The sequence below is a fragment of the Oxyura jamaicensis genome, chromosome 11, assembly GCF_011077185.1.
Source record: "Oxyura jamaicensis isolate SHBP4307 breed ruddy duck chromosome 11, BPBGC_Ojam_1.0, whole genome shotgun sequence".
NCBI lineage: Eukaryota > Metazoa > Chordata > Aves > Anseriformes > Anatidae > Oxyura > Oxyura jamaicensis.
The window spans coordinates 11,337,138-11,360,688 of record NC_048903.1 but is presented as its reverse complement, the minus strand read 5'-3'; the positions used below and the strand labels follow the sequence as shown (position 1 = coordinate 11,360,688).

The 23,551-nt window shown below is 37.6% G+C and overlaps 1 protein-coding gene across 2 annotated transcripts in view; it reads left to right on the top strand.

The window, feature by feature from the left end:
- GARRE1 (granule associated Rac and RHOG effector 1) overlaps positions 1-23,551 on the top strand; it is a 51,841-nt gene that overhangs the window by 23,520 nt on the left and 4,770 nt on the right. For both annotated transcript variants that reach the window (XM_035336432.1, XM_035336431.1), the window contains 9 exons: positions 3,371-4,708; positions 9,846-10,052; positions 12,166-12,306; positions 12,579-12,674; positions 12,801-12,962; positions 13,898-14,056; positions 17,735-17,832; positions 19,312-19,437; positions 19,988-20,976. In XM_035336432.1, the coding sequence (XP_035192323.1) occupies positions 4,214-4,708; positions 9,846-10,052; positions 12,166-12,306; positions 12,579-12,674; positions 12,801-12,962; positions 13,898-14,056; positions 17,735-17,832; positions 19,312-19,437; positions 19,988-20,976 (2,473 nt within the window). In that variant the 5' untranslated portion in view covers positions 3,371-4,213. The remainder of the gene's footprint in view (positions 1-3,370; positions 4,709-9,845; positions 10,053-12,165; positions 12,307-12,578; positions 12,675-12,800; positions 12,963-13,897; positions 14,057-17,734; positions 17,833-19,311; positions 19,438-19,987; positions 20,977-23,551) is intronic.

The following is a 23,551-nucleotide window of genomic DNA, read 5'->3' as shown; positions in this document are numbered from 1 at the left end:
TTGTGGTAACTTGTTACTATGTTTATCAGGTTCCGCAAGCTTATTCTATGTTTTTTTTTTTTTTTGTATTGCAGATTTGTTATTGCTATATTTATATAAGCTTTCTTCAAAAAACATGTAATTTAGAATTTTCCAGCAATATGTAGACTTTCGTTTTTAACTTATGTTTTCAATTGCATGACAATCCCTGTAATGTAGCTTAATTCTATGCTGTTTCTTTTTATTGATGGATCAAATGTTATACAGTTGTTGAGAAACTTCTGTATATTCTCATTATCATTGATAAGGCAACTTAAATAGTAATAGATGTAGCTTCTTAATTGCGAGTGGAGATGTTCTAGTTGAAGGCAGAATTGAATTTCGCAGCTTATGAAATTTGTTAATGAATTCTATTATTACTTGTTTTTCTCTGGCATGTGGATTTCAATTTCTAGTGGTTTTAAGTGGTTCTGTTTTGTAGATGCTAAACATACTCTGTTGCTGTGGACGTAATCCATCTTTAGTTCGGGATAGTTTAAAATGAATCAACTCCCAATTAAAATGGGTAAGCCGTCTCTACCGATATATGCTTCTAACTGTATATGAACAACACTTTGGCCACAGATACATAAAGGAAGGCATACAGCTTTCTGATCTGTGGTATGTTAACTCTGAGACTTCTGTACTTGATTTCTGAATATCTGTGTTTTCTGCAAAATGAAACACAAACTTTGCAGTTACATTTTGGACAGATAACATGCTACTCTTGTATTGCCAGAATGAAATCCTTTGATTTTTTTTCTGATACAGCATGGTCTGGATTGACGCAAAGTTCAAAATGTTAAAATATGGAGTCCCCACTCCTAGTCCATGAGCCAAGAGCAGCGGTGGAGCCACAGCACTGAGGAGGGAGGGGGGAGCGTGGGAACGGTCTTCTCTTCACTTTTTCAGAAAAAGATACAAAAGGAAGAGTGTTTACTATACGTAGCATGTTGGAGTCTCATTACAGAATGTGTAATACTTGTAGCGTTACCCACATGCCTAGTGTCTAGGAGTATCAAGACCTGTCACTGTTCTCTCTTTAAAGAAACGTCTATCTTCTTAGATGCTGAGGACATAAGCTGTCGGTGTAAGCTTTTGTGTTGGTTTTATTACAAGTGAATTTTGAAGGCTATGAGATGTTGAAGAGTTGAATATGTTCTTACAGATTTGTCTGTGAAAGTGTCTGTTAGTAAAACAGTGATCAATCATCTTTGTGCATAGCTGTAGGAAATGTGAAAGCACCACTTTTTCTAGGCATTTCACTTAGGTTTTTAGGGTGTAGCAGATTTTTGTATGAGTTAAATATTGGACTTATCAATTCACCACCTTAGTTTGACCCTGAAAGGCTCAACACGAAGAACCAAAGCGTAGTGCATCTCTAATGCCTAATTCAGTGCTGTATAGCTCAAACTCCTCCTTAATTAGTTTTTTCTACTTTTGGCATTAAGTAACACTTAGATGTTTCACGACCATTTCTTAACTTCTTCTGCACTGTGACATTCATGTCTATTTAGGGAAAATAATCACCAATTTACTTACACAATGCATATAGATTAACTCTTTTGTTCTGCCTATGTTTTTATGCAATCAAGAAAAATGATTTTTCTTCTGTAAGGCACTGATGCTTTTAAAGTAAGAATCAATTTTAATGGATTTACTGCACTTCCATGCATTCAGTGTGAATATTGAGAGAAGTGTAAAGTTAGTTATTAGGAAATAATCAGCTTAAAGTACTTTAAAAAGGGACGGTGAAATGTGTATGGGACTGTCTGCTGTGTTTTATCTGTTCGTCATGTTTTAAAAAGTGGGAATGTGGAAGAATATTTGCTCTAGATCTCAGAAGCAGAACCATCTGCAGCAGCAACTTCCTGAAAAACTCGTGTCTGTTGTTTTAGTGGGTGTGAGAATATCCCACTCCCTTCATGTTGTTCTGTCCTGCTGCGTCTTGCCTGCTTTTTTCTGAGGTTTTGTTTCATATGTCTGTCAAAGCACGTTATATGAATGAATTGATAGTTCTTTTTTCCACCAGTCTGAAGAAATTTTGACTGAAGATACTATCTTTATTCCCCAGCCGTTTTGACAACATTAGAACAGGTTTCATATCTTAAATGTAATAGCAAAAGAAATATATTGTTGTTGAACTAAAAGGTTCCTTCCTTTTAAATCTAGATTATTCTTTGAAGTACTCGGGGGGGGAGTTACTATTTTATATTAACATTGTAAAAGGTAATTGCAGTAAGAAAAATAATGTCCTTGTTTGATGAAATCAGCTTACATAAATCAACTTACATGCACGTGTAGGAGAAGGAGAGAGTGGCTTAGAGTGACTAATGCCTAAGAACGGATAAAAAACAAATTGTATATCTCTATATTATACGTCCCTTCTGATAGTGTTTTGACACGGTAAATCAGAGGGTTGTTGGTTTTTTCTTATTTGTGGGTAAGTGTGATCATTGTATAGATACAACTATAACTTGCATATGTGGTCCTGAGATGCCAGACCCTGTCCAGTTAGGAGCTATGCTTGGCTAAGAGCAAAGACTTAAAAATCTTCATGCCTTTTTTCAGAAGTTCCATCTCTGGCCTTGAACGTCACCTGCTGCAAACTGACCCTTTCTTGCTGCTCAGGCTCTCTTCACCTCCCTACAAATGCCTTCCAGAAAGTGCCCTTGGCTGTCCAGCTGCACCTCGGTTTGCCAGTATGAGTAGGGTAGTACTCCTGTATTTCCTCCCTACTTTTGTGTCTGGTGAAATTGCTCTTCAGGCCAATCTGTTAGGCAGTTCTGTCTTGTATAAGATCTTGCCCCTATGATAGATAAATGCCACTGTCCTGAAACAGGATCTCAGTTAGGATACAGACAGGCTTTTCTAAAGGTTGTACTAAAAAAAAAAAAAGCTGTATGTTGATTTAGTAAATTACTAGAAGGAATGGGAGTCTCATATTTCTGCAATGAATTATGGTATGTGAAAAAAGGTTTCATTGACTTAATTTTTGAATTATATAAAAGGATGAGGTTAGAAAATATGATTAACTCCTCCTAAGGTCTGCATTAATAGACTCTTCTGTTCTTAACTGTGTAAGGGTTGCAGTGGGGATTAACTGCTACTCAAGTTTGAGTCTAGGATGGGAGAATTAATAAGAAAACACTCAGCGGTGTTGATTTCAGTGTCGTGAGGATACCAGTTTGTAACTGCCTTTTGAACAGTCCGTGCAGCTCTCCCTTCCTTTCCATCTTATGTGTCATCGACAATGTATGTCTAGAGAAGTATACCAGGACACTGCAGGAATTAAATCTTAGGACTGCTCATTGTTCCATAACATTTTAAACTTCTTTTTCTTTCTTCACAGGAAATGACCTAGAGGCCTTACAAATACATTTGTGCATTTTTGTTCTGAGTCTACAATTGAGGGCAAATGCAGTCTGGAAGCACCACTTCTTAATGTTACAACGGAAACAACTACCTCAACAAACAAGGCAAGGGGAAGAAGGCTTGCAATAATAAACACTCTAATTTTTAGTAGCTTATACTTGCAAGGTCTTCTGTAAACAGAGTCCAGATTTCTTATTTTCCCTCCAGTATTAAGAAGAGACACTACAAGTAAACTGATTTGGCAGACTGGATCTGTCAAGACATTTGAAGATATTTGATCTGCTGACATAAGGATTTGCTTTTTTTAAAGAAGAAGCCTCTGCACTGCTTTTATAATCGCTGTTGATCGGTGGTTTGCTCCACTTTTCCTGATATTACTAATTGGAAAAATGTATTAAAGCATTGCTTCTAAAAATATTATTTGTGTTGACAAAAATAACTTTTGTAAACTTAACAGCAAGTGACAATAATATGCTCATGAGGAAATTGTAGGCGATAACTTCTCTGCTCCAGTGTTGCTTTTCTGTGTGCGGAGTGGAATACCGAACGAGACAGAGCGTTAATAAGATACTTTGGCTTGCTTTCTGAGTACAGTTTATAACTGCAGCCGGGCTGCACTGAACACTGAAAATACTAAGTCAGCAAATCTGCTGCCTTTCTCACTGCTGATACAGATTATACAGACACTTGCCTTTTTGAAATGCCTTTTGTGAAACCTATGTACACAGTCCTCCACTGTTACTGTACATAACTATATATTTGGGGAAGGAGTTTGACAAGTGATTGTTAATTCAAGAGATCTTTGGACAAGCATTCACTTATGTATTGCTGTAGTGCACAAGAAAGCAAAATGGACTATAAGCGGCGCTTTTTGCTTGGCGGGTCCAAGCAAAAAGTGCAGCAACACCAGCAGTATCAAATGCCTGAGCTAGGCAGGACCCTGAGCGCACCGCTGGCATCTACAACCCCAGCATCCCCTTTGGTCTCCTCAGCTGCTGCGGGCAGCTGCAACCACCCTGTATCCCATACTACTCCGATTGCAGACATCCAGCAGGGAATCTCCAAATATCTGGATGCACTCAACGTGTTTTGCCGTACAAGCACTTTCCTTACAGACCTTTTCAGCAGTGTATTTAGGAACTCTCACTATTCTAAGGCAGCTATGCAACTGAAAGACGTGCAGGAACATGTCATGGAAGCAGCGAGTCGACTCACAGCAGCAATAAAACCAGAAATAGCAAAAATGCTGATGGAACTGAGTGCAGGCGCTGCAAACTTTAAAGATCAAAAAGAATTCAGCCTACAAGACATTGAGGTAAGTTACCTTGGGGAATTCTGTTTTGCATGTGAATTTATATCTTTCCTTCTTAATTGGACTTAAAATCAGTGCTACGCTGATAGTTCTTTCTGCCTTGTTTTTGTATTTGTGGGCAACACTGATAAAAGGAGAAGCATTTTCATTTTTGTTGTCAAAATTATTAAGTTACTTAATGTGGTCAGTTTCAAACTTGGTTGAATGAGGTGTTTAGTGGGTATTTCTGTGTAAGGACTTGCACTAAATTTAGAGATTTTTATGAAATAAGATTAAATTGTACTATCTACCTAATTCTAAATGCTATTTTCTGTATGATTTAAACTTACAACTAGAAATCCAAGAACCTCTTTCATACTTGGAAAAACATGCCTAGTGTAAAATAAATAAAATAATTTAAAAACCTACAATAATTAAAGCAAAGCAAGCAAACCCAGCACCCCACTGCCCCCAAACTAACAAGCTTAAGTAAGTAAATGAAAGTCTTAAACATTTGATTTTTAGGTAGTCCTGTGTAGAGGCAGGAGTTGGGCTCAATGATCCTTGCGGGTCCCTTCCAACTCCGGATGTTCTGTGATTTCCTGTTCTGTGTTAGCTAATTTCTAATATTAGGCCATCGTATTCTAAATTAAACTATATTTTCCTTAGTGTTGTCCATTCTGGGTGGAAATTCGAACACTTAAGAGAGGGATATAGCCATCAGTGTTTGCATAAAACTGCATATCAATTGTCAAAAGATCCAAATTAGTGTAAAACACTTGATCACTCTTCAAACTGTTTGTTTACTTTGTGAGCTGTTAAGCCTAAAAAGAAAATACCAAGTGAACATGAAATTTGCAGTTGAGGTGAAATTTACAGAAAATTTCTGTAACTAAATGTTACAGAATTTAAATAAACATTATCCTCACAGATGGTGTGGGCAATGCCCATGGACAGTAGTGTTGCAGAACAATCCTAGGGCTTATGGTAGTCCTGTGCTGAATACAAGTCAGTATTGAGCTGTTGCAAAGCATAAGTCATTATTGGTGCTATTGCAAAGGAAGAGTTGTCATGTGTTTAACCTAACTATAACCTGCACAAACCATGAAATTAGTATTAAACTCTTCACTTTGGCTATTGTGGCCGTAAATACAATGCTGCATCCAGGCACTCCTGCTGTTACACTTAATGTAGTGAGCAACTGGAAGGGACATCGGGGGGGAGTAGCAGGAGTAAACAGGCATCCAGAAAATAGGACTTCAGAGGACAAACTGGAAGGACTGACTCTACAGAAGGAAAGACTGAGAAGGAAAACCAGAAGCCTGCAGGTATGAGAAGCAGCTAGAAGACGTGGCAATGTTCTGTCCTTCAGGTCCACGTAAGACTGAGCAAGAAGTAATGAAATTAAATTTCAGAAGAGAACATTCATATGGGATGTTGTGGAAATTCTTCGTAATGACAGAGAAGCGCTGAAGTGGATTGCTATGAAGGGTAGGGAGCCTCCATCATGGAGACCTTACAGAACACGTTAAACCTGTGTCTAGCAAAACTGACTCAGTGAAATTACTCCTTGCTTGGGACAGTAGGATGACCTTTGGGGATTCTCTTCTAATCTGCTTTTCTATGATTTGAATACTGAACTATTTATGCAAAAAGTTTAACAAATTGTTATTTCCCCGATCTATGTGAAACGTTAACATCTTCATAAAACTAGAAGCAGGATTTAAAAACTTCTGAATCTGCACAATGGAAGCATCTGTAATGCTTGCGTATGACTTCACCAGGGTTCACTGACTGGGGAAAAAGTGTGAGAGGCAGGATATTTTTTTTGTTCGACTGAGTGGGGAATATAGTAATATCTGAAGTTCCCTTTCCAGCATCTCTACTAGGTGACACTCAGTGTCTTGAGTGGCAGCTCAGCAGTATCCTCAGAAGAGGTACTCAGGAGCCTCTTATTTGGGCAAGTCTTTTAAGTTGCTCCTGTCTCCTAATACTACAAATGTAGAGGTACAACTTCCACTGGAATCTACTTTATCTTGCAGGTAACTCCTTGTTAGCGAGCAGGATTGTGTCTTCTCTTAGAGGTGTTTTGGTTGTATGAGATCACTCTTCTGAACTGCAGGGCATTGCGTAGTAAAAAATGAGTAGTATTCTGCTCACTTCCAGTAATATGTGGGAAAGGTGGTTATCTTATAATCTGGTACACCAGTTTGAGTAATGGCTCATTGTTAACTTAATTATGTTGCTATTTTAATATGGTTTCTTCAGTGGGTAGGCAGGTTGTGCATAAGGCTTGTCAGCAGAGCCATAAAGAGCCATGATAAGGGAAATTAGGATGGTAGAAAACCATTGTATAAATGTGTTGTGATGTTATTTGGGGAAAAAAAATAAAAACAAAAATGTAACCTACCACTGCATCCCCATCTGATGCTTTGGTATGTATGTAACCAGTTTGATTCAACTCATCACTTGTTCTAGAGACAAAGTCTGACACAACACCTTCCTGAAAGTCTTATTGCTTTCAACTGCCTAACTATGATACCAGATTCCTTTTAGGTAAGGTCATTCACAGATAGATCGTTGTCCTACCTGGTAAAGGGTTAGGAAAATCAACGTGCTAAAGGTGTAATTCTGGCTTGAAAACTTTCTATCCCAAGACAACGTCATGGTACATGCAATGGAAAGGATTCTAAGAAATAGTTTAAGAAAATACCACCATCAAGAGAAACCTACTGTTTGACAACTGCAACAATTCCAGTTCGTCCTTGATTATTAAAAGGTCTCTAGATTTAAGTTCTTATTATGGTCTAAAGCAGGAGAATTGAACACGTCTGCAAGGCCAAGTAAGGAAAGATATACTTGAAATAGATGGTGGTATTTCTAATAGTGAAAGCGCCACATCCACATGCTAATGTTGTTCTGCAGATATTGCAACAGAGATCTAGAGTATTGCTTTACGCACTTTAGTAACCGCTGGCTGACCTTGGCTGTATTTGTTAACTGGTGGTGGTCGTACTTCTTTCCCACTGTGAAAACAGAGATTGAGCTCTTGGGAAGAAAATCCACAATAAGTGAATTTTGAAGCAAAGTGAGTTTGTCATCTGGAGTGAGCAAAAATCTTCCACCGATTGGATTTTATTTAAGCAGTTAAAACCACTCTTACCCTTTTCTGAGGAAGACTGAAATAGATTATTCAAACAAAATAGAAGTTCAGTAAAGCAGATGTTCCTATTTGTCTTTACTGTTTAACATTATAAATTACATTAGGAATGTTGTGTGGTGCCACTTAAAAACTAAATCATTTGTTTATTTTGAGCATTATTCCCAGGCAGGGGAAACTTCAACCTCTGTACCTTAAATATTCTTTGAAACTTAATCAGCTTGACATTCCTAATGAGTCCTGGTTTCTTCTTCCTTCCCCTGAGAACTGCATTCTTCATACTCAAAAATATTCAGATTGCCAGTCTTTTCCTGCAGTTTTCTTAAAAACCTTTCTAATTTTGTAGTCAGGAAAGTTAGAATTTTATTCATTTTATTATTCACTGAGTGTTTTTTAATAGTGCAAACTGCACTTTCAGGGGTCAGTCAAAGTACCAAAAATGTTTAATTTTATGCCTTGTACAAAGAAAGGAAGTGATTGAACCAGAATGGAATGTCAAAAGGAGACCGGATGCAATGGAAAAAAGAATTGCCACCACGGAGTCTTTTAAAGTAGATAGCTAATGCATATAACTGTTTGTGCGACTACAGCATCTTGCCAGTAAGATCATTGTCTGAATATTTTTATTCCAGAAGAATGTAGCTGAAAATAAGCCAGATGACTTACTTGCTCCAAGGCACAATGGCTTTGTACATTATCTGTGTATTTTATGAATTATTCCTAAAATGGAATGCAAGTCTAGTCTCCTAATAAATGAAAGCCAAATATACATTTAAAACCACTTTGTGTGACAAACTCCATAAAAGAAACAAAACATTTTGAATAGCTCTTAAATTCTTTCTATGGCAATTTGGAAAATACTTTCTTCTCTCCTGCATCCTAGTTGTGCTTTGTTGTAGGCTTTTGTCCACTCAGAAAGGAGTGGCCTTGCAAGGAGGCAGAGCGCTTGTGTTCATGCTGCCTTGTCCTCCAGGTTGCCCTTTCACCTGATTGTACTCCACCAGTCCTTTCTCACACGGTGGCTGCGCCATAATGCTCGTTTTGGGGGATCTTTGTTTTGTTTGGCTTGAAGTAACTGAGGCACATGTCTGTCTCTGGTATAATTCTCAGGAGCAGCATTAGTGCGAGAGAGGGAGATAAAATGGACTGGGCATGCATGGGGTGCAGAGGGCACTACTGCGGGTGTCCAGGACATGGAGCTGTGGCTCTGGCACCCACAGGATTTGGGGTGCTCTCGGTGCCACCTCCAGCCCCCTCAGCTAGGGGAGGGACAGCAGCTCCTCCTGTGCTCGCTCTTCCCTACTCTTCCTCCTGCTGTCCAGATGAGTGGTATTATGTGACCCATTTCGGTGAAATATTCTGACGAGAAGATTTGTGCCAGTGTTAGCAGTTCCTGTCAAACAATGCAAGTGACAGAGCTGCAGTTTTGTGCATGTTTTCTGCAGTGACTGTTATATTCTAAAAATGGTACTATGGTGCCTCTCCGTATTATGTGGCAGAAGGTTTTTCATGCGTATTACTGATTGTCGCTCTGTTTAGAAGATAAACTTCTGGATTAAACTCCTAATTTTGTGATCATGTCTTAAAATACCTGACTTTTTAGCACAGATTCAGCTAGGACTGTATGCAAATGGGTTTTGCTGTTGACACTACTTCTGATAATGTGCTACCTTTTTATTGTTTCACATGCTTGATATTGGAAAGTAACTTAAAACTTTTCTTTCTTCAAATAATCTTACCTTGATCTCAGAAGGAAAGACGACATGAGGCTTGCATCAGCCATGTCACTCTGATCTCCCCTTAGATCACAGGAACTGTTCCTCGCTGTTTTGCTTTGGTAAATGGTTGAATATCATGTGTCACTTTAGGTCTAATTCATTATTACTTTTTTAATTAAAAAAAGATCTGAGTTTACTTAATGGCCTACATCAAGCATTGAACAAAAAGGAAGAACTACTTCTATAAAAGCTATTTGCTTGAAATTGTTTTTTCCTCCTACAGGTGCTTGGGCGATGTTTCTTGACAGTGATGCAGGTCCACTTTCAGTTCCTGTCACAGGCTTTGCAGAAGGTCCAGCCGGTGGCGCACTCTTGCTTTGCTGAAGCTGTAGGCCAGGAAAGAAAGAGCGTTAGTGGGGCTGGAGCCTCAAATTTAAGCACCACAAATGAGCTGGAAGATGCGATAAGATCATGGAGAGGAGCAGCAGAGGTATGGAGGACTTGCTATAGTGATGTTGCTTTAAACTTGGTGCCCAGGCTTGGAATTTGGTTTAACCCTGACAAGGGAAGAAGAAATCCTTGATTTTAAAGAAATGCTACGTTTGGAGGAGGGAACGCGGTGCGATTAGTTTCAGATGTTAAAATCTGTTTTACCTCTATGGTGTTTATACTATCTCTGCTCTGTAAAAAGTTTTTATTCGTGATCGATTGTGTATAGAAGGAGTGCACAAACAGTGGAAACAGCTGTTTGTTATTAGAAAGGAATTAACAGTGTTCAAATGTGGTTGAGTGGAAAGTCTTTGCAGATGCAGAGTAAAATTTTAGATGAAAAATAACTTAGATAACATCTATACCTCTTATTGTGAGCATGAACTCAGTTTTATATTTTAAATTTTTTTTATGGTATCTTTTAACATTTTTCGTCTTCATGCTGAAGGAGAGTTATCTGTTAGGCTTGATGTTGTTTGATTCCATTTGGAATGTTAATCGTATTACTTAAATACACCACTCTCTCAACGTGGGTTTTAGCTAACACTTGCCATCTGTGGAATCCCTACTTTTCCTGCCAAAAAAAAAGTACAAGGAAAAATAGTTTTATGAGCTTTTCTGCTTTCCCTGTATGCTATTGAAGTCTACAGACTGACAGATCAAAATGGCTTCAGACATTGAGCACATGGTTTCTTTAAATTTAAGTAACCTAGAGCATTGTGCTTTTGAAGTCTAATTTGGCAACGTCCATGGGCATGTTAATCATCTTGACTGGAAATATTGTCAGGGTTTCCATTTATCAACTAACATCTGTAAGGTGTATGAAAGCAAACAAATTTCCGTTAGAACTCTGAGTGCAGATGAATTATTGGTAATTTCTACTGCAACATAGATTTCTTTCATTAGTTGAAATAAGGATTTGGGAATACTATAGGTATATTATGTAGAATCTTAACAGTACTAATCCTGGTATAATTTCATGTCCTTTGCATAAGAACAGTCTACTTCAGCTATTTCTCTTAATATCACCTATGTTTCAAAATGGAGTTTAATACAACTGATTAAATCCTGCATTAAACATCCATACATGGGGAAGAGGCAAGTTTGTGTGGGGTTTTAGAATAGTAAAGTAAAAGGCTCTTAAACAAATCTCTGTAAATAAATGATCTTTCTCTCCTCTGTCTTGAAGATAGACCAATATTTATCATATCTATTTCATCTTGATAGAAGGGAGACATGAAATACTGAAGTTTTTCTGAATTTTTACATTGGAGATCGGAAGGCAATCCATTATTTCCATCTAAAACCAGCCTGTTTGGCAGTAGGCTATGTAGTGTTTAAGAATAATGTTTATGATGGTTTGTGTGTAGCTCAAAATTACTTTTCCTTTTTAAGAATTTCACTTAGAAAATGGTGTAACTTTGTATGTGTTGTAGAAGTAATCGATACATCTGTTCATTGGCTGTAGTAGCAAAAATCCCCAATATGGGCATCATGTTTTAGAGCAAGACTCCTTCCTTAGACGGAAAAATCAAGTGTCTGAGGTCTTAAATGTGGTTGGGGATGGGATTTTATTTGTTTTACTTCGCTCAGTAGTGTACTATTTTTATTGTACTGTTACAAGCAGATATTTCGCTTTTCATATTTTACATTTTTTTTAAATCATATTACATAAAGCTGCTGTGCCCTTGCTGTGCTCCGTTGATTTTAGTCTTGTGTGGTTCTTCTCAAATTGCACCGCAGTAACCACCCTTAATTTTTATACAGCATACCTTAATGTATGTGAGTCTCTCCTCAGGCATCACGTTGCCTGTGTAACTAGGGTCCTTAGTTAAGAAAGGGAACTGAAATAGAGCAACCAATGCTGACTTGAGTTGCTAGCCAACACCTATAATGCCATACAAATTATGTGAGGTCTATACTTTTAAAAGTAACAGTAGAAATTGAAGCAGTTAAAATAAAGAATCAGCTCCAGGTGCTTCTTCTCATCTCCTTTATAATGCTTAAAATTTCACATATGGGGTTTTTTCTTTGTTTTTGTTTCTTCACTTTTTAACTGCGATCTAGTTTATTGTTGAACCTCTTTACCCAATATTTTTTTCTGTACATTGCAGGCGACATCTCGATTGCGAGAAAGAGGCTGTGATGGATGTTTGGCAGGAATTGAAGTTCAACAACTTTTCTGCTCACAGAGTGTGGCAATCCCTGAACATCAGCTCAAAGAGCTAAACATGAAAATTGATAGTGCTTTGCAGGTGAGTTGTAAAGTCTGTTGCTTTTATGTGTGTCTAGTACAGTCAGTGGGTCAATGAATTAAATAGGGAAGGAATATATTACTGCAGAAATATGGACCACAGGCAGCCATGAGGTATCTGAGGATTAGCAGTATTGAGGTCTTATATGATAAACACATATGTGCTATACAGGCTTACGCACTTAACAATTTCTACATGTGCAGCCAGATACAATGACTGCCAGCTTTTTCGCTGATGTGGCCGTTCCATTTCAACTTTTTCTTTAATTTCAGGCTTACAAAGTGGCTTTAGAGAGCCTAGGCCATTGTGAATATGCAATGAAAGCTGGCTTCCACTTGAACCCAAAAGCTATTGAAGCAAGTCTTCAGGTATGATCTGCTAAACCTGTTCTTTCATCCCTCCTCACCTTGAAAATAACTGTTTTAAAAAAAAACATTGTCAGCAAGGTTTTCTTAATGTCTTCGTTTCCTTCTAATTGATCTTTTATACTTCAGGGCTGTTGCAGTGAAGCTGAAGCCCAGCAAACAGGAAGGAGACAGACTCCACCGCAGCCAATTCAGTGTGAACTGCCCACTGTACCTGTTCAGATAGGATCACATTTTCTGAAAGGAATATCCTTTAATGAGTCTGCAGCAGAAAACCTGAAACTGAAAACGGTAATAGCCCTGCATCCAACCACAGTAGATAAAAATAAAAATCAGTAGAACTCCTTAAAACTCAAAGACCAACTGCAGTAGAAGTTTATTGCCAGACTTGTACTTAAAAGTGCATATTTTTAGTCTGACTTCCTGTGGAAACAAGATGTGATAACATTGTTGGTCCATGCCTTTCTCTGATAACAGTTTTAACCACCTGGGCAAATTCAGTCCAATCTAAGAGAAACACAAAAGTCTAGGAGGTAATTAAGCTTCTATGAACACTGAAAATAGGTGGTTAGGTATCAAAATCTGCAGAGCAAAGTGAGCCCTTACAGATGCCCCAAGCAGGTGATGTACTTCAGAGCTTTTATTTTCTTAGGTTCCAGAATCAGTCAGATCCATGCTATTTTACTGCTGAGGGGAATGCTTTAAAAGGAACTTGATTACAAAATGCTTTTTCATTTCTTCTTAAAAACTTTAGGCAATCTTTCAAAATATATTGTATTTTTAGAAGTTGTGGAGAAGTTTATCCAATTTTCAATATAAAGAAAAGATAACCATTCAGAAGCAATTTGGGCAATTTTAATCAGCATTTTCGCTCTTTCAGATAAGGCTAGTTCCCTGCTCCTGAAAGAGCTGAAACAATCCTCAGCTTAAAATGTTTTCCTGTTGTCTTTGCGGTGTTTTTTTGTAGTTTTATTAAACTGTTTTGCAAGAGCATAAGCTAAATAGTGTTTATCGTGTTGGAGTGTTTCAAATAGAGACTGTGTCCCATATTTTTATTCTGCAGTGGAGCTCTTATGGTTTCACAAGACTGTTCAGAGGTAACAGACATTGTAGTTGGTTGAAAAGCTTTTGAAGGTGTGTAGAACCAATGGTAAATACATATGGAGGCATTGGTGTTAACATTTCAGAAATGTGTGCTAGGTATGACAAATTTTTTGGTTTTTCAGCACACAATGCTGCAGTTAATTAAAGAAGCTGGATGCCATAATGGACTTACACCACGAGATGACTCTCCTGTTACTGAAGTACTAAATCAGGTTTGCCCTTCGACTTGGCGAGGAGCCTGCAAAACTGCTGTACAATTGTTATTTGGCCAAGCTGGACTGGTAAGTAACTATAGATAGGCTTAGAAAAAAATAAAATAAAATAAAAAATTAAACATCCTGAAGAAAAAGTAGATATTTTAAAGTGTTTGGAAATTCATTTCCTGTCTTCCTCTTTCTCAGTTTTTAACGCTGCAGCTAATTTAATGAACAAGATGTATCCTCGTGGAATACAAGTTCTTCATAGATACTGTTTGTAGTTGGTAGGAACAGGGGAACATACTGTGTACTTCATATTCTCCATGGATTAGAGGGAACATAAGACATTAAATTTAAGTTCAATAGATAGATTTGAAAATCTGTTTTGCTATAGATGACCATGTTAATGCCACCCCTTCTCTTAGCTCAGCTTTGAAAACTACCATTTTTTCCATTTCCTCTCTGTTTTGAATGGAAGCAGGCTTCCTGCTCAACAGAAGCCAGGAAGTCCTCTGCACCAAGTAATACTACCTGACACCTCCAACACAAGACATAGCTATTAAATGATTTTCTGTAGACGTGTTGGTTACAAAGAAACAGAAAACCCCATCGATTTTAGAGTATCTAAGTACTGCTAAAAAATACATGCTTGAAATGCATTCTCGTGACAAAATGTATTTGTACTTCCATAACCACTTACTGCAATCTCTTCTTTTAATGAAGTGTCCAGTTATCACAAACACATTTTTTTGAACTATGAGTTCTCATTTATCAGGACAAATAAAACGGGGGAAGAGTGCAGTAGGATAGGAAGGATATACATGCATAGAGATACACTGTAACCTATGATAATTTCTATCAAGAATCCTGATTAAACTTTATTTATTAATTTAATCAATTTATTAATTGATTAAACCATATGTTTTTGGTATTGTTGATACATTCTCCAATAACAATGTCAGATACTTGTTTCAATATCCCTTTCATATTAGGTATTAGATATCCACTTCATGTTAAATATGCCAGAGAAGTAGGTTCAAATCCAAGTTGAATTCAACTGACTTCTCATATAAATAAGGGACAGACCATCAGTATCATAACAACAACGTACCTGCCGTCAGTCCTTACTTCACTCCGATATGGTGATTTGAGGATAGGAAATGGAAGCACTTTCAGGAAGGCATAAGATGTGTTATTCTGTAGGGATGGAGAGAAGCTAGGAAATAGTAGGATTGATCAAATGTCTATACAACTGAAAATGTGTGTTAAACATTAATAAATGCAAATCAACTAGGAAAAGGGCCATGGTTAAGTGAGATTGTCTTCAGCTGACATAGTTCAGGGTGGGTAGAATGCAGAGAGCAGTAGGGTATGGGAAATGAAGCCAAGGAAGAAGCTGCTTCTCAGTAGCCCTGTGGGAGTGTGCTGTAATTCCTGGCTTCTTGGCTGGCTCCTGAGCATCTAGATGAGGAATGCCTTGGAGGATGCTGCAACCCCCCATCACTTCCTTTTCAGTGAAACAAAGGTGTAGGGATTTCATTCTTGCCCTGGTGAGATTTGGGGAGTGGCCTGAGGCACATTTTGACTCAGGAGTCTTAAAATCTGGTGTCCTCTAGTCTAGACATAACTAGTTAGACCTGCTGGTAATTAAAGTGCTGATACCCTTCAGGTTTATCATAACGTAGGGAGAGTTGTCAGCATAAAACTTACTTAGACGTTCTCCCAAATGATAATGCTGGTGTAAGGAATATTACCTGAGTAGAAGCAAGAATGTCTCCAAAGATTTTGCCTGAATCTCTGGTTCTGAAAATAGCAGGATTTTATCTTCAAAGACACAGTAACGAGCTATACACTTAGCAAAATACTTGGAAGCCTTTTCTCTTAGTTCATTCTCACTTTTGATTTGTTACAGTTTGAAAGGGTGTGAGAGTTGAGTTCTTCTTTGTAATCTGTATGTCTGTATACCATAACTTTTTTATAAGATTAATTATGCTTGTATGTAGTCTCATGCAATGATGAGAAACTGTAATTTATTTCTTTAAAGCATTCTTTGGGTGGAGATGAGGGAGGAAACACCTGTAAAACAAGAACAATAGATGTCTGATGCACAGGAAGCTATCTTCTAAGCACCCACCAGGCAGGGAGTGACAAATGTGTTTATTTTAAGTTTATTTTGTGTACAACTCAGATAAATGAATTGTGAGACAATATTACGCGGGCTCTTGACCCTGAAAAAAAAGCCCAAGACCATAAGCACTATGATGCATCACTTCCAGGAACTGATCTTGATCTGCATAAATCAGTTTTGCTTTTTGACTTAAGGGTCTCAGATGCAGACAGTTATTTTCTTGGGAGCTGGAGGGGACAAGAAAAATTACTATGTAGTTTTATATCTCCTTAACCTGCTTATATTTAGTAATATAGCTAAACCTATACCAAATCAAATAAAATTAACATGGTATAAATATGAAGAAAAGAAGTAATGTGGTTGCACTGTTACTAATTGAGAGATATTTTCATTAATGGATACTAGCATGGTGCCTTGTATAACTGTGCTTAGACACGTTTTTACAAGCTTGAGCAAGTGTTCAGAGACAACTGGAGGAAAACTAAGTCCCTATGCTAAAATATTGGAATAATCGGAAAAAAAGTTTATCATTGGATTATTTTGTTAATGCAGGAGAGCCAAGAAAATCTCAGCACTACTTATATTTCACGTTTCATAACTAGTTAAAAGACAATGAGATAGAAGTAAACCCAGTGTAGGGTGATTGCAAAAAAGCCAGTAATGCCCCTTGAGGCTTTTTATACAGAAGGACTTTTTGCCATTTCAAGGATAAATGGTACAGCTAATCTGCTAGTCACTGGAGCAAGAACTGCTGAGTGCTGCCAAAAAGCTGCTGGTTCAGCATGACCAAAATAGGAAATTATGGAAATGATCAAAAAGGCCAGCCCATGCAGACTGGACAACAACAGAAAGCAGAAACCAAATATGGAACTTACCATCACTGGTACTGAAGTTTAAATGAAGCTGAAGTGAATCCATTCCTTCTCAGTTTACATAAAAAGAGTTTCATGACAGCAGATTAATTTTCAAGACTTTCATCTTCCATATAAATTCATGATGTCTTACAGAAAGCTGAGAATTCAACAAATTGAACAGTCACTTTTCTTCTCTTCACTACTATTAATTCCCTGTTATAAATAGTTACATTAAGTAGAGAAATACTGGTATAAAACTTCGTAACCATGAGTGTGTGTGAGAGGGAGGTATATGTGTTAAAAATTACAAGCTATGAGAAGAGTTTCAGACTGACTACTGTTTGTATCATATTGTGTGCTGCATTTAGGTTATTTACAATATTTTAATAAGTGTTTGAGCGCTATTAAGGTAGTAATTGTGCCAGACTTCTCAAATGTAAGGGCTGTTATACAAAGCTATTGATAACTACCAGCTGCTACATATAGCAGTTGGTAAGTACATGTTTGATATGTAACTATAGTATGTAATTGAGAAGAATTAAGTCCTTGAAATGTAGGCTAACATTTCAAACTAATCATTTTGTATGCATTCCTTCCCCCTGCCCCCAAGATATTAAAATAGAAATCAACTGTTAATGATTTTGTGACTTGATTTGTTTTTATATGGTTCTTTTCACACCTGTAGCATGGTAGGGAGGTGAGACGATTGCATCTGTACTGCAGGGGTGATAAAGCAGAACTAATTCTGAAAATCGTTTCCCTTTTCTTTTTATTTGCTAGGTGGTTGTGGACACAGCACAGATAGAAAATAAAGAAGCCTATGCTCCTCAGATAAGTCTAGAAGGATCCAGAATTGTGGTGCAAGTTCCATCAACTTGGTAAATAAAAATACTGTATTGCAGATGGTACTAGTAGGTATGGCTGTCAAAGTGTATAGGAAGAAATACAATGCAGTACAAATGGATCAGGGAATACTGTGATCTTCCTTAAAATCCTTTGCCTTGTGCTGATTGAATACCACCTCTCGAAGATTGACCAACAGCTGTACTTTAACAGTATTTGTACTGGTGCTCCCTCTGTTGGAGGCAGTGGAAGGGAGGCAAGGCTGGTGCACTGCAGCATTCCTCTAAAGAGAAGAATGTAAAAGCTGGATCACGAAAGAGAAAGTTAAATATAAATCCAGAAATATTCCTGTTATGCTCCTCACTGGCAGGTCCCCACAGCTGTTACCACAGGAAGGTCAAGCATCAGATGAGACTAAGACAAGAGCTTTGACCCTCTTAACTGAGCTGTTCTCTAAGCGCTGCTGTGAACCACAGAGCTGTGTTTCGAAATACGCCATCCCTAGTGGCTTAATCAACCGACCAGGAAAGCATATTAGAACTAATCCTCATTCTCAGGCGAGGACTTCTTCTCTTTTGAAACAATAATTTGGGATTAGAACACTTCCTTTCTTCAGTGTACACAGTGTTACGAATTTTGGTGCAACACAAGTCATTCATGTGAATCCTTAGTGAGATAGGCTGTCACTAATGGTACCACTGGCATGTCCAGAAGTACAAGTCAGCCCATAGTCTGTTTATCCAAATTCATCTTTAATTCCTCTGCTGAGTAGAAACTGGCACTTCTGTTCTCTTTCTATAAAGTGCTCTATTGTGAAAGAGCTAAAAAACTGCAAACTGCTCTGAGCCAGGGTTTGTGTGCTCTGGAAGAGCTCCGCCTACTGACTGCAAGAGCGCCTGTTTACTCTTCTCTGCTGGCTTATTAAATACTTGACAAATGTGCCAATATGTAGATTTAAGTTACTCTGATTTCACCTCAATTCTGTGCCGTTAATGAAAAAGTTTCAATATTTCTGCATCTTCACAGCTCAGTAGCATGTTCTACAGACTATTGGATATGCTGAATCACTGTGCACTCTGTGTGTGTCAGGCTGGGTGTTTCGTAGCATTGAACTCCTAGATTGCACTCCAGATGTAAATGTCATGCACTAGCATTTTTGTCAGGTTTGTTGAGTGTTCTTGATACTTTCTTAAAAATGCACTTTTGTGTATCTCTTATTTCTTACCTCTGTGCTTGCATTATGCCTGCTCAGCTAAAGAGAGAATCTTGATTTTAAAAATAAACTTAAAATTAGATTAGTTGTATATTCAACAATTGAAAAGAGAAACTGGGACTGCAGGTGTCGTCCTTAGGAACCCTTGGGTGTTCATGCATTATATTGCCTTACTTGTTGTACCTTCATAGGAGCAGCAGTAGTGTATAAATTAGCCTTTTATTGTCTGACTAGTATGGTAAAATTGTTTAATGTGAAATTCAAAGCTTTTATTTTTAAAAGTTAATCTTGATGATTACAGGTGTTTAAAGGAAGATCCAGCAACAATGTCTTTGCTACAGAGGAGTCTGGATCCAGAGAAGACTTTGGGTCTAGTAGACGTGCTCTATACTGCTGTGTTTGACATGCACAGGTGGAAGGAGGGAAGGTACATCTCCTCTTGAGCCTCATGCTTTACTTTTCCCATTTTAAACAAAGCCATCATTGTTGAAAAGGCTGTACTCTAGAATTCAGATAGCATTAGTTCATCAGAAAAGGAAATCAGTAGTCGAACATCCATGCAAGAAACTGGGACTCTATATAGGTACCTTGTATCTATTTAATGTACAGAGATTTTTTTTTAAACAGCAGCTTATCCATGTGTACAAAAGTATTTGTTTCTCTTGCGTTAAAATATATTTTGTTTATAATAAATACCTCCATTTAGGTTTTGAAGCACAGTTAACGTTCCGTAAGGAAAGGAGAGTAATAAATGCTATTGCAAACATTAGTAATAGTTCAAATTGTTAGCCGAGGAAGAAGCCGATCAATTTAGCAATCTGAGAGAGACCTTTGCTTTTATTTCTGCCACTTTCTATTACCCAAATACACGTTTTTCTCCAAAACACAAACTCAGTTAAATTTCTTTAGACATCCAATGGGATGTTAGGATAAATGAAGTTTATTAGGTGGTTTGATAAATATTTTTGTTGATGCAGGGAGCAAGCTTTGCCTTGTATTCAGATCCAGTTACAGCGTGAAATCTCAGACTTTGGGAGTCAAGTTGACATGCCATCTGGAAATGGAAGCAAATCTTCAGGTGGTCTACAGAAGACGTTCTCAAAATTGACTTCACGGTTTACAAAAAAAACTTCCTGCACCAGTACAAGTAATAGTGGAAGTTATTCAATTCCCAATACACCTTCCAAAAATATCTTTATAAGTTCCAGCTCAGAGGAGAAGACTAAAATGCCTACTAACATAGATGCACGGTTACAAAGCATTTTGAACATTGGTAACTTCCCTAGGACCACAGATTCATTGCAGTCAATTCAGAGCACAAATAATCAGATAGTGAATGGGTTTCTAGTTGAAAGACGGGACAACTTCTTCAAGCCAGATGAAGGAAAGGATGACAAAGGTATGAATTTACCAACTGACCAAGAAATGCAGGATGTTATAGATTTTTTGTCTGGTTTTAACATGGGCAAATCTCAGCAAGCTTCTCCGATGGTGAAAAGAAGGAACTCTGTTGCATCCTCTACAGGAACAGAACAAAAATCAGGAACAGTACAACAGCAGCCGCAGTCTCTCTCTCATGCACCACTGCATCCTTCTCAGCAAGGTTTGTCACAGCAACAGCAGTCACAAAAGCAGCAGCAGCAAATGCAGTATTACCAACATTTGCTTCAACCTATTGGACCACAGCAACGTGCACCTACTAAATGGCTGACTAATTCTTCACAGCAGCCAGCCCAAGCTGTTGGAGCTGGATTGTCTCATATGAACCAGTGGAACAATCCTGGTTTTTCAGATTTAAGCTCTGATTTATACAGTTTGGGTCTTGTGAGCAGCTATATGGACAATATGATGTCAGAGATGTTAGGACAGAAACCACAAGGACCTAGAAACAATACGTGGCCAAATCGTGACCAAACTGATGGAGTGTTTGGGATGCTGGGAGAAATTCTGCCTTTTGACCCTGCAGGTGTGTGTCTTTTTTTTTTCTTACTACTTATAAGGATTCTCTTACAAAGGAAAGAGTACTGTTAAATATTGCTAGCAATAATTATTTCTTGGTGCTATTTACCAGATGCGAAGGTGCTTAAAATGACAAGTTCTGACCTTTCTTATTGGATCACATCAAAGTGTTGAAACAGTTACTTAGAGATAATGTTCTTTCTATTGTTATTTTTGAAGTCGTTTAAAAGCATTGTTAACTTCCGAATGTATGTATTTTGCCTCACCCCAAATGATTTCTCCTGCTATTTACCAGTCTTGAACCCCGGAGATAGATTTGGATTGCATGTTTTCCATACCCCTGCATTTCAACTTCATTACTATGTAGTGTCATAGAAATCATATTGGTTTCTGCTCTCCAGCTGTTACTGCAGTGAAAAGCTTTGATGTTGAAGAATTAGAGACTAAAGAGCAAGTGCCATGTGGTTTGCCACATGTATTTGAACCACCAATAAATTGTAAATTTATGGGGATTATCGTCAAAGAGGAAGTGAGATAACTTTTTATATCCATAAGCAAGTAGCCTAAAGGCTATGACATTGATTGTAGAGTCTGCATCGAAGAGGAGATTAATGAATTGTTCTCATACTACTAAAATCAACAGGCCAATCTATTCTCTCATAAATATAATTTCTGTTGGCATGGAACATAGCTACAGGAACTTTGTAGTATGTGTTTATTAAAAGTGCCTGGAGGGAGGCAGCACTAGAACTAACGGAAAAACCTTTCATCAAACCACAAATCCTTTTCCTGCTGTCATCTGTGTATATGTGTGATTTAAAAAAAAATCCAATCAAATAGATTGGAAAGATAACCTCTCTTCATATAACACGCCAGCTTAAGGTGCGATGTAGGAGTTTTCAATCTAAGCTCTAGCTAGAAAGCTTTAAAACACACACACACACAAAAAACCCTTAAACTTTAAAACTTTCTTAGGACTTTTGTCATGTGAAGCAAATAGATACACTTGATAAATATTTTTAGAGTATGAAAAAGATGACTTCAGATGAAATCTGCTAAGGAAGATTTGAGAAAATTGATGTTTTTTCATGGTCAAAGACTTAAGTATCTATTGCAAATGTATTGTGCCATACTTCTGTAATCTCTAAGAACTTAATGCTTTATTAGTAGAAGGAAAGTTGACGCATCTGTGTTTTTTAAACTATTTTCACAGGTGAACCTATCTCATAAAAAGCTGTTTATCTGATATGTTTTTACAGATGTAAAAATCAACACAAGTTGCTATTTTTGAATATAGGAGTAATTTAACACCTAATGCTATCCACAGAAAAAAAAAATCTGCATGCCCTTCAGAACCAATCCAGACCAGATCTGAGGATGTCTAGCTTCAAATCTCAGCTTAAACTGACATAAGTATTTCTCAAAGAAAACAAGTATTAGTGAGAACATTTTGTTTCTGTACAGATGTCAGGTAGCTCTGTCCCTTGCTTATATGAAAAAGGATGTGTAGAAACAAAGTTATCTTTGTTATAGTTTTAATTTGTATGCAACAAAACATTGCAGAGTTCTTTTATAAGTGTGCTAAGCGAAGAAGCTTTTCTTCAAAAGCTGAACTGAACGTAGGGAAGAAATCACATGAAAGATACCTCGATTTCTGTTTTCCAAGCTGTGCACACTTGGATGTTCTTCACTCTTTAAAACTGAGACAAGCAAGCCAGCAGCTGTGTGCTTCATGTTGTGACTATTACGCATGTAGTCGAGAAATTTTCCATAAATTCAGTCCAACTGTCAAGTCTTGGAAATTGAATTACGCTGTCTCCTAAGAGTTGTTTTTTTTAATACATACATTATTTGTTTTTATTTATTGGGCATTAAAAACACTTATGGAGTAAGGCTTTTGCTGTGTCTGCCCAAGATAGTGCATACTGCTTATCTGATGTTTGGGAAATGTAAAGCATTTTAAGACTTGAAGATTTTATTATTATTATTATTTTAAGGATTACTGCTTTTTTGGTAAATATCAAGTCTTATTCTGAAATACCTTGTAGTCCAGGATTAGGATGTTTTCAAAATGGTTGTGTAATCTTTGTAGTAAGTAGCTTCTGGTCTGTATGTTCTAATGAGATCAATCTGAGCTTCTGATTTCTTGAGAAGCAAGCAGAATCACCACATAGCTGGAAATCATTTGCGATCCCAAATCACCTGTAGTAATTCAAATGTTTTTTTCTGAGATTGGATAAACATACAGTTTTTAATTCTGTCAGTGTCTGCTGATTGGATATTGGACTGTTCAGCGTATGGGCATGATCTTAGTCACAAATACTCCTCCCTGGAGAGAAGGCAAGGGGCAGGTGTATTTCCACCCAAGAATTACCATCTCCCATGTATGATGGTACTTCTGTACTTTTATTCAAACCTATCCTGTTAGTGTTCCTCTCTGCTCCATCAAGAGGCATTGATTGTCTGGCACTTATTATCAGTGAGGAAGCTTATTTTCTGTTGGGGGGTGGTCAAGTCTAGAGGATTAATTGAAGGGGGTAAGTGCAGTAGAAATAGCTGAATGTCAGCAACTGACTTCTTGT